Source organism: Glycine soja, chromosome 16, assembly GCF_004193775.1.
Source record: "Glycine soja cultivar W05 chromosome 16, ASM419377v2, whole genome shotgun sequence".
NCBI lineage: Eukaryota > Viridiplantae > Streptophyta > Magnoliopsida > Fabales > Fabaceae > Glycine > Glycine soja.
In genome coordinates, this window is record NC_041017.1 from 32,308,950 (window position 1) to 32,320,605 (window position 11,656).

General features: G+C 30.1%; 2 protein-coding genes across 2 annotated transcripts; both read right to left on the reverse strand.

The window, feature by feature from the left end:
• Positions 1-7,867: 7,867 nt before the first annotated feature.
• Positions 7,868-8,717, reverse strand: LOC114389403 (putative UPF0481 protein At3g02645). Its single transcript, XM_028350071.1, has one exon. The coding sequence runs from the start codon at positions 8,605-8,607 to the stop codon at positions 7,879-7,881; it is 729 nt and encodes a 242-aa protein (XP_028205872.1). The 5' UTR covers positions 8,608-8,717; the 3' UTR covers positions 7,868-7,878.
• A 1,363-nt stretch (positions 8,718-10,080) lies between these two features.
• Positions 10,081-10,738, reverse strand: LOC114388957. The gene has a single exon (XM_028349512.1). It carries the CDS (start codon positions 10,701-10,703, stop codon positions 10,341-10,343), a length of 363 nt encoding a protein of 120 aa, XP_028205313.1. The 5' UTR covers positions 10,704-10,738; the 3' UTR covers positions 10,081-10,340.
• Between the last annotated feature and the right edge of the window lie 918 nt (positions 10,739-11,656).

Below are 11,656 nucleotides of genomic sequence, written 5' to 3' on the forward strand. Positions count from 1 at the left end.
TTATGTATTAATAAATGACATTGTCCCTCATGGATTACCCCAACTAATGAAACTGTACTATTCCAACTGTCACATTGGGTTGTAATTAACCATTGCTATAGATATAAACCAACACAATGACGTACCATGCCTTTTTCTTTTTAGGCAAAAAATAAAATAAAAACAGAAATGTATTAGATAAAATGTACAAGGATACTTCAATCCTTTTACAAAATAGAAAATAACAAGTCAAGTGATAAAGGCTAAGGAAAGCAATTATTTTTCCTTAGGTTGAATTTGTTTAAATTTATAAAAGGTTTAATTACAGCTTTATTTATAGTTTTTAAACTTATTTCTTATAATCTTATAGTTAATAAATAAATTTTTTAGTCCTTAAAATTTAATAAATAAATTTATTAGTTTTTGAAGTTTATATTTTAATTCTCAAAAAGTTTCGATCGTTAGATTTTTTTAATTCTATTAGTTAAAGAATTTTAACGATAAAGACTTTTTAAGAATTAAAATGTAAAATTTTGGAGCTTAAAAAATTCAATTATTAATTATAAAGACTAAAAATAATAAGTTTGAAAACTATATGCAAGTAATTAAACCTTCATAAAAAGATAACTTTAAAAAACACTTTTTATATAGGTGTTTTTCAAGCATAAACAATTTAGACAAATACATTAAAAAAAACAAAAATACTTATTTAATCAAAATAAACACTTTTTTAATAAATAAGTTTAAACAAACTAACCTTTAATGTTACATTAAAAAATTAAAATAATAATTATTTTCAAATAATTTTTCTCTATTGCACGGTAATTATAATGAAAAGAAGGAAGTAAAATTTTGAAATGATTTCGGTATTTATTTAATTTATAGCAAATTAATCATTTTGAAAAGAAAGTTGTGGTTAATTTTTTTATTTTCAAGCAGGATTTTGAATACTAACCAAACAAGTATATTAGTGTAGTGAGAGAGCTGTAACTATGCAAGCATTTTAGGATCCTCATTCCTCAGTCTCATCTCCAATTTAACCATAGATAGAGTTGCGCTTGCTTTGCATTCGATTTTAACTCGTGGAACACATGGTAGGTCCTTAACCCCTACAATAATAGCACCAACAATAATTAAAATCAATTGTGACCACAAATTCATTCAATTGGACAATGTCTTTTCTGATATTTTAATAAAGTGCTGTGCTAAATAGCTAGCCAAGTTTTTGAATATTGACTCTTCCATTGACTAATAATATTAATTGTTAATGGTAAACCGACACCCCTGTTAAAATCTAAAGCAAAGCGCACGCAATAATTGTATTTATGGTTAAATTGAATGTGAGATGCAAACTATCTGTTCTGCACGCTGCATTTCTAACTGCAGTATGAAATATCTCATATGTATCGTAGCAAAAGATAGAGAAAAAAGATCTTCATGTGTATGACTTTTGGTTATACAAGGTTTCTTCTAATGTGGGCACAAACTATTTTTGTTTAATTGGATTGTAAAATGTAAAGAGGGATAAGTTAGGAAAATAATTAAAAGAAAACAACAAAAATTAAGCTTAACTAAAGCATGATAATTTTTATGTTTTGATGGTGAAACTTTATTTGAAGAATTAAAAGTCTTTAGAGGACAATGGAATGAAAATCAAACTTATGATATTGTACGTTTTATTTGAAAATATTCAATTGTATTTCTAAATGTATGTACAACTTATAAAATAATTTAACTATTCACATTATCATTGTATCTACTAAAAGAATTTTATTAAAACTGAAATTATTAAAATTCTATTTTCGATCTACTATATTACAAAAGTATATTAAATAGTCTTTTATTTTCATTGAAAATAATACATGTACAACTTATAGAATAATTGATGTTTGGAATGTTGTTTTACTTATTGGTTAAAGTTTCAAAAGTTAAGGGCAAATCAGGTAAAGGGTCACAAGTCAAATATATGAAGAAAGGGATTAACGTTTCAAAATCTTGAAAATCTTATAATGCAAGTAGCTTCAGAAATGGTCAGTGCCACCAAAATCTACGAATTCTAAACTCAATGTTGTGGGGTTTAGGGCACAAAATTCATCTTCAAATAACAAAGAATCGGGTTTGTGAAGTGGATTGCGGGTCATATTGTATCGTGTAGGAAGTAAATGGCTCTCGTTTTTGTATTAGATAAGATAAGATTTTTTTTCTGTAGTAGAAATAGTATTATAATTTAATTGCTTTAGTTCCTGCCTTTATGTGCCTAAAAAATATAGCAGCTTCTGTTTTTATTATCTATTGTCACGGCAGGGACTAGAACAAGTGAAGAAGAATATTGTATGGATCAAATCAAAAGATAGGGACTAAAACAAAAACTGTCAGATTTGTACCATATATGTAGATAAATAATTGAGAAATTTTTTAGTTCGCCTTTTTTGTTCTTGATTTTAGTTTGTAGCTCTAGGTAATTGTTTGGTTAATAGTTTTAGATGTTAATTTTTAGGTAAAATGTCACTTATTTTTTAGTGTTTTTTCATTTAGGTTAGTTTAAAAAATTTATTTTGATCTTTCATTTTTTTTTCGAAAGTTTTATTTTGGTACACTAAATTTTAAAAGTTTTATTTGAGTAAATTAAAAAAAAAAATTATTTTGATTATTTATATTTTTTGAAATTTTCATTTTGACACTTTCTTTCGTTTTCTGTTAAAAATGCTAGTATTTTTTCTCTGTTTTAAATTTTGGTAGAGCCTCAAATATAAGTAACGCTAAATTTTGGGATTATGGTGGTTTGAGCTTGGTAATATGAGGGTATTGTTGTGTAATTACAACTAGGGGTGTAAACCAATCGAGCTCAGATGAACACTAAAAATTTAGGCTTGACTTATTAAAAAATGGGTGGCTCAAGCTTAGTTCATTTAAGGGAGCTTAATTAAGAGTTTGGATTGGCTTGTTAAAGTTTAAGCTTGGTTTGCCTTAGCTTATTTAATTTACTTATAACTTTGTTTTTTAATTTGAAAAAAAAATTATTTTAACTCAATTAATTTAGTATTTAATAAAACACGTTAATAGTAGATAATAACAATATCTATCTTGTTTTAACTAAGTGTTGGACCTTGTGGCCTCAATAATCTTAAGAGGGATAGGCTTAGAATACAGAAGAAGCAACAACAATCAATTTAACAATGTTCTTTAAACATGCAAGACACAATTGATTGCAACAAAATAAATAAGATAAGGGAAGAGAGAATGCAAACACAGTTTTATACTGGTTCGGCCACAACCCGTGCCTACGTCCAGTACTCAAGCAACCCACTTGAGATTTCCACTATCTTTGTAAAATCCTTTACAAAGTCTGAACCACACAGGGACAACCCATCCCTTGTGTTCAGATGCTTTACAACAAGAGACTCACAGTCTCTTAACCAATCTCATTGAATAAGAAGAATAGAAGAAGAATTCTCTCTTCAAGAGAAGAATATTACAATGAAGATCCATGGATGAACTCTTAATGGATGTGCAAGTGTTTGCCCAAGAGTTCTTTGAGAGAGCATTTGACAATGAAGTTCTCTTGGAATCTCTCTCATTTTCTTTTGAGAGGATAAGACATTTTGGACCAGCAAAACTCTCTCTCTCTAAAATTCGTGCCCAAGTCACCTATTTATAGGCCTTTGATGGCCATTCACAAATCTAATGAAAATATGTGACTGTTGGCAGATTTTCTGAAAACTTTCCACTGGTAATCGATTACAATGTTTGTGTAATCGATTACACAGTTATAATTTGAAGGGTTATGACTTTTGAATTTGAATTTCCAAAGTTTCGTTGCTGGTAATCGATTACAGACATATGGTAATCGATTACATGTTGAAAATTCAAATTCAAAACCTTTTTCAACAGCTATTTCTCAACCCTGTCTTCTGGTAATCGATTACACTTCCTGGTAATCGATTACCAGAGCCTTGCATGTCTTGAAAGCACTTTGTTTTAAGGCAAGGCTTGGTCTTTAGTGAATCTTGAAACAAGGCTTTGTTTGTTGAAGCAATCTTGAATTATTCTTGAAGCAAATGCTTATCATTTGAAGCAGCCTTGTTAGATTCTTCTTTGACATCATCAAAATCATGTATACATACATTCACATTCTCCCCCTTTTTGATGATGACAAACATGTGATTTCTTCTTGACACCATCAAAGCTTGCATGATTTACATCTCCCCCTTTCTCAAGAAAATTCTTCTTGATATCATCAAAATCTTCATGATTTACATTCTCCCCCTTTTTGATGATGACAACCACCTGTAGGTTAGAAGCAACAACAAAGAAAATATCTATTTGCATATAGTTTACTCCCCCTTGGTTTTACAATGATTGCTTATATGAGACAATTGAAGATTTCATATTTTTCATATATAAAAAGTTGTCTCATAAAACAATAGATAATTTTTCTTACTATTTTATCTTTTATCTTTCTCTCCCCCTTTGTCAACATCAAAAACAAATCATGAATAGAAAGGAGAAAGATGTTACCACTTGTTGCAATGTATGAGAATAAATGATACCAAAAGGCATTAAAACAATCATTCAATATTAATCAAGCAAAAACAAGTACAATAACACATCAATCAAACACAATCAAACACAATCAATCATCAAATATTTCAAATCAAATTAATTAAATTAACAATCAACTAACTATACACAATAATTTCTATTATTAAAAAAAAATTCAAAATTCAAATTTCAAATTTCAAATTTCAAATTTCAAATTTCAAATTTCAAATTTTTAAAATTTAAATTTTAAATTTTAAATTTTAAATTCCAACTTCCAATTTCAACTTTTAGTAACTTCCCCTTCCAACTTCCAACCTCCATTTTCAACTTTCAACTTCTAATAACTTTCATTTCCAACTTCCAACTTCCAGTAACTTCCACTTCCAACTTCCAATAACTACTTCCAACTTCCAACTTCCAACTTTCAAATTTTAATTTCAAATTTCAAATTTTTATTTTCAATTTTCAAATTTAACTTTTCAAATTTCAATTTTCAATTTCAAATTTCAATTTCAAAATTTCCTTTTCTAAATTAAATAGTTTTCTTAAAACATGAAACTAATTTGAAAAGTTTAATAGATTCTTTAAAAACAATCAAAAACTCAATCAGGAACAAACATCAAAGACAATCAAACACACAATAAAAAATACAATCAATCAATCATCAAACACAGTCAATCAAATTCAATCGCAATCATCAAGAATAGTCTAAAGTCAAGTAGAAAACAAGCATCAAAAGTAATCAATCAAAGACAAGTGACCTATCGGTATCATTTGATGTCACTTGTTGGGCTTGTTGATCAAGTGGCCTTTGTTCGTTGTCTCCATAGATCACATATTTACTTTTCTTGAGATTCACTTTTTCTTGGGGAGAAATATGGCCTTTGTTTGTTGTCTTCATAAATCACATATCCACTTTATTTTGGGGAGAAATATGAATAAACTTTGATGCATGTCATGTGTTTGGAGAAATTGCTATCAATGTATTGACTTTGCTCTTCTCCATTTTCATAGTCTTTCATCATGATACCCAGACTTATGATATTCTTCTTTGAATCACTTGAATAATTTATGACATTATCTTCCCAAGTGATATATCCTTTCTTTTCTTTCTTCTCTTTGAAATTCATCTTGTCGGATTTTTCCATTCTTCTTTTAAACACAGGACAATTGAATCTCATGTGCCCAAGTTGATCGCACTTAGCATTTTGGGGCTAAAGAGGAATCTTCTTCTTTCTTCTTTCATCATCATCTTCTTTGTTCTCTAGTTTTTTTTATATAGTTGCATTTCTCTCTACCATTGTAGGAATAAAGGAATCAAATTCAATGGCTTCCCATATCTTTAGATATATGGCTTCTATAAAGATCTGCATTCGGGTTTTCCAATAATGATAACCCTCACCATTGAACATAAGAGCCTATTGATAGAATTTCCCTCATAAAATGGAAATTTGGATGAGGCCATATCTATTCTTGAAGTTTTTAAACTTTATACAAGAATCCTGCTCTGATACCACTTGTTGGACCTTGTGGCCTCAATAATCTTAAGAGGGATAGGCTTAGAATACAGAAGAAGCAACAACAATCAATTTAACAATGTTCTTTAAACATGCAAGACACAATTGATTGCAACAAAATAAATAAGATAAGGGAAGAGAGAATGCAAACACAGTTTTATACTGGTTCGGCCACAACCCGTGCCTACGTCCAGTACTCAAGCAACCCACTTGAGATTTCCACTATCTTTGTAAAATCCTTTACAAAGTCTGAACCACACAGGGACAACCCATCCCTTGTGTTCAGATGCTTTACAACAAGAGACTCACAGTCTCTTAACCAATCTCATTGAATAAGAAGAATAGAAGAAGAATTCTCTCTTCAAGAGAAGAATATTACAATGAAGATCCATGGATGAACTCTTAATGGATGTGCAAGTGTTTGCCCAAGAGTTCTTTGAGAGAGCATTTGACAATGAAGTTCTCTTGGAATCTCTCTCATTTTCTTTTGAGAGGATAAGACATTTTGGACCAGCAAAACTCTCTCTCTCTAAAATTCGTGCCCAAGTCACCTATTTATAGGCCTTTGATGGCCATTCACAAATCTAATGAAAATATGTGACTGTTGGCAGATTTTCTGAAAACTTTCCACTGGTAATCGATTACAATGTTTGTGTAATCGATTACACAGTTATAATTTGAAGGGTTATGACTTTTGAATTTGAATTTCCAAAGTTTCGTTGCTGGTAATCGATTACAGACATATGGTAATCGATTACATGTTGAAAATTCAAATTCAAAACCTTTTTCAACAGCTATTTCTCAACCCTGTCTTCTGGTAATCGATTACACTTCCTGGTAATCGATTACCAGAGCCTTGCATGTCTTGAAAGCACTTTGTTTTAAGGCAAGGCTTGGTCTTTAGTGAATCTTGAAACAAGGCTTTGTTTGTTGAAGCAATCTTGAATTATTCTTGAAGCAAATGCTTATCATTTGAAGCAGCCTTGTTAGATTCTTCTTTGACATCATCAAAATCATGTATACATACATTCACACTAAGGTGATTTATTTCAGATTTTTAATAACAATATAATAATGATTAAATTAGTTTGTTGGCCCTCTAATTTGTTTTTTAGGTTTAATTTAGTTTTTAAATTTTTTTGAGATTTAATTTGATCTTTTAATTTTTAAAATTGATTTAATTTAATTCTATATTCTATATTAATCCTACGGTATTAATTAAGAAATTATACTATGTAGTTAAAATTACTTAGTAACGATTTTAAACCGTCACAAAATATATATTTAAATGATCAAATCAAATGTAAACGACAACATACAAATTAATATAACCTAAAGTGAATCAAATTAAGTTCAAATTGATTTAGACTGCGGAATCAAATTAAGTTTATTTTAAAAATTAATGATCAAATTCAACATACAAATTAAATTACTAAAGTGAATCAATTTTAAGAATTAAAATACTAAATTGAATCTAAAAAATAAATTAGAAAAAAAAACTAATATAACCTATAATATAAATGATATATATAAGTACCCATTAATTAAACAAATATTTTTTAGAAATTGAAATCATATACACAGCAATAATAATAAGTAACTATTATTTTTAATATAAAGCGTATACGCAATTAATACAGATCAATATAGAGAGTAAATTAAAGTTATACTGCAACAAATAATTAATGTTAAGAACCATATAGCAGAATCTTTATTATTTGATGAAAGAAAAGCAACAAGGTAGGAAATCACATTACAGAAGTTTCCTTCCCCCAATTGACTTCCCTCTCAACTCCTTATATATATATATATATATATATATCATGATTTCTTACCTTAATTAAAACAGTGAGATTATTGAACATATAGTCTGAATCAATGTGAGCAAAAGAAGCACAATTGCGGCAACTGTAGATGCTATTTTCCAAGGAGTGTTGAAGTACTCGTGTATGAATATAGCCTTGTACTTGTTGCGAGGATTTTCATAGAAATCATTTAAGCTATTGCAGAGAGAGTCGTAGTGTGAATTGAAACGTGGCACTATAAGATTTGAGTCCAGATTGTTAACCATTGTAGGCACTTTGTTAGCATCATCCATCGTATTGACAATAATTTTCTTTTCAACTAATATGTTCACATCTTTTTCAGTGTTGATAAGAAAATCTAGAATCTTTTGGTATTGAGTAATGATGTTTGTATGATCTGAAAGGTGACAATGCTCAAATGCCACTATATTCCTGAAGAACATTTCTGTATCGTCACCTATATTCAACATTGGCATTGTCAACACACCCTCACTGGAATAGGTCAAGTCAAGTAAGCATTCATTTTCATTTGGACTGACCTTGAATTTAAGACCTGCCTCCCGTAGTTGGCTTGCACTGTGTACATGTTTTCTTTCTTTGCATGCTTCTTGTGCTCTAAGAACAAATTTTGATGACGATATTATACTAGTTCTCGTAAGATCAGTGAAGTGCTTTGGGGACTCTGTTGGACACGATGTTCTATATCCCACATACTTCAAATAGTTGAAAGAAATCTGAAGAAAGGAGGGAAATTCCTGATTCATACCAGCGAGGTTGTAAAGTTGTTCAAGAACAAAGAAAGGAAGCTGATTTTCTAGTAGTCTCAAGTCCCTCCTAATTTAATTCTTGCATTGTCACAAATCCAACCCACATCACCTTTACAGTACACAATCAATAAAATAATTACAATTAGTAAAATAAAAACAAAAAATTCCAATTAACCTCAAAAATATAAAGTGTGACATTTTTTTTATCAGAGAAAAAGGTTAAAATATACAAATGAAACCCACCATTTTCTCTCCATTATTTTTGTGTAACCGTCTTCTTCCTCATATTTCCATATCAATACCATCCTTGTATCAATACCTTTCTCATCCTTGTATTCATAATCTTCACCATAGCAATAAATTTATAAAATTACAGAATATATAGTTAGAGCAAAACATATAAATTAATGCTATTTGAAAAGCAACGTCAAATATTCTTGAAAGCAATCGAAAAATAAGAGCAAAGAGGAGGGGAAAGAACCTGATAGTGAATTTGTTAAGGATTAAGCTTCAGCAATTCACTTCAACATGAATAACTCCACTCTTAAGCTTTTGAAATTATAACCCTCTGCTTCAGATTGTTCTCATTTTGCCGGAATGACACTTTCGGCTTAATTTATATAATATTCATTCATGCTAAACCAAGTCCATGCTGGAGCCAACACCATCATGTATGGACAATATTCAAAATCTGGCTTGCACTATATTTATGTATTAGTACTTAGTAGTAAATGACATTGTCCTTAAAAGATTTGCCATTTTAATGAAATAGATTTGTTCCAACTGCCACATTTGGCTCTAATTATTGTTATCGATGCAACTGTGTCCTACAAAGCTAAGAGTTTGCCCATGAGGAAAGTGAATGTAGTCTAACTTGCTTTATAACACTCATCTTCAACATTTTGTTTGCTGATACATAGTTTCCAGAGTAAGTATCATATAATCTTGAATAGAAGTTTTATTGTGATTTTCCTGGCACTAGAGTTGATGAATCATGCTAATGTGTTGTTGGCTTAATTTAACTTCCTTATCTGCAACTATTAAGACTTATAAAACACGTGTATATCTATAACTAGCTATATATAAAGACTGATACACATGTATACACATTTTGTACCCTTAGAAATCTGACAAAATATTGTGTACTGGATTGGGGAAGAATTTATCATCAGATAAGGAATAGTTGCTTTTGCGAACTGGATTGGGGTCATATTGTGTACTCGTTTTGTATTATTTAAATTTTTCATAAAGAATGATATATTAATTTTATGGTTTACCTGCATTATCTAAGAAGAAAAAAAAAAAAAAAAGAAATGCTAGTAACACACTTTCTAACACACTATTTATTATTAGTTGAAATTTATTGAAAATTGTAAATTTTGTGGGTCTCACATCTCATTTAACAACTCTCTCCTAATTTTATCGTTTTCAATAAGTTGCAACCAATGAAAGAATGTGTGTTAGGAGGAGTGTGTTACTAGCACTTCTCAAAAATTAATGATGAAGGTACTTAATTTCAAACTAAAGATTCATGTTTTACTTTACAGAGTATCTAAGGACATACATTAAAGATTACAAAAGACCTTCATATGTGGATACAAAAAGAGAGTAAGAGACACTCTTGACATATTGCCAACGTATGGTGTTGGTTTAACTTGGAGTTTTACGCAACAACAATTATCACTGCTGAAACTGAGAGACCATGAAGAAATATAGTGAAACCAAAATCCTTATTTCCAGGTTAGTAATGGGGGAGAAGTTTTAGCAGGATTCACTATATTGCCATCAGAATCATATATTATGACACCAGAGAAATCAGGGAGCTGACACTTCCCACCCATTAGAATGTTCTTCTGCCAAAGTGAACCATCTTCTTCTTGCTCATCATCACAAGTGCTCATGACAGCTTCATTGTTGAATTCTATGACAGGTTCTTCTGCAAAGGCATAGCAAGAGATCCACTGATGCCATTTTTGCGAATGAGAAGCACACGTGAGCAATGCAATGGCACACACCATAAGGCTCACAAGAGTGAAGCCAATATGTGAATAATTGTTTGGTAGAGGGTGGATCATTACAAGTGGCCGAGCCATAGCAGAGAGCTAGAAATCTCTGAAAGTGGGATATGTTTGACACATTAAGTGGCAATATAACTACCTATATATATATATATATATATATATATATAATGTCTAGTGCTTTGCAATTCTCAACTAGCTAGAAAGTGTAGTTGGTGTTTAAGGATTTGTTAGCATTTGACTTTTGTGGTTTTGGTATTTACTGAACTCAGAGAAGAGTGTAGTGGTGTAGTTGATCTTCTTCTGTCACAAGAGTGGTGCTAGTCCTCTACAATGATTAAAAAAACTTTCACTCAATAGTAGTAAAAAATACCACAAAAGAAACTACTGTGACAAATCATGTGCCATTACCCTGCTGCCAAAATCTTAATTTATACCCCCAACAAAGAGCATACCAGAAGATTTCAACCTAACTGCAGAATCCATATACAAAAAGGAAAAGCATAAAATAGACTTTTTTATCAAAGTGGGTGAAAAAAAGAAAAAATTATCCAAAAGGTGTAATATGAGAACAATTTACCTTGTAGATGTTGTTTTCTGACCCATTTTTGTCTGACACATTTTTTTCTATAGTGGGATACGACTTACTCAGTGATGCTTCCAATACTAATCATTTTTTACTTTTTACATATGTTATATTTATAACCAAAGTAAAAAAAAATAATTTCTTTATCAATCATAATCATAAGTATAATTGATGTAACAAGTAAAAAATAATTAACTTTAACGGTATTAATAGGGATGACGTCTCCCATTACAAGATAAAAATTCGTCAGAAAATAATACCTATACAAGCTAAGTTATTCTAAAACTACTCTATTTACGGAAATTATTATTTTACTACTTTCGTAAAAAAATAATCGCATAAAATAATATCACAGATACCCTGGCATTTGATAAAATTGTGCCAATTCTGATTGTGATACAGAACACCACCTATCCAAACGATGTTCACCACAAGAGCCACC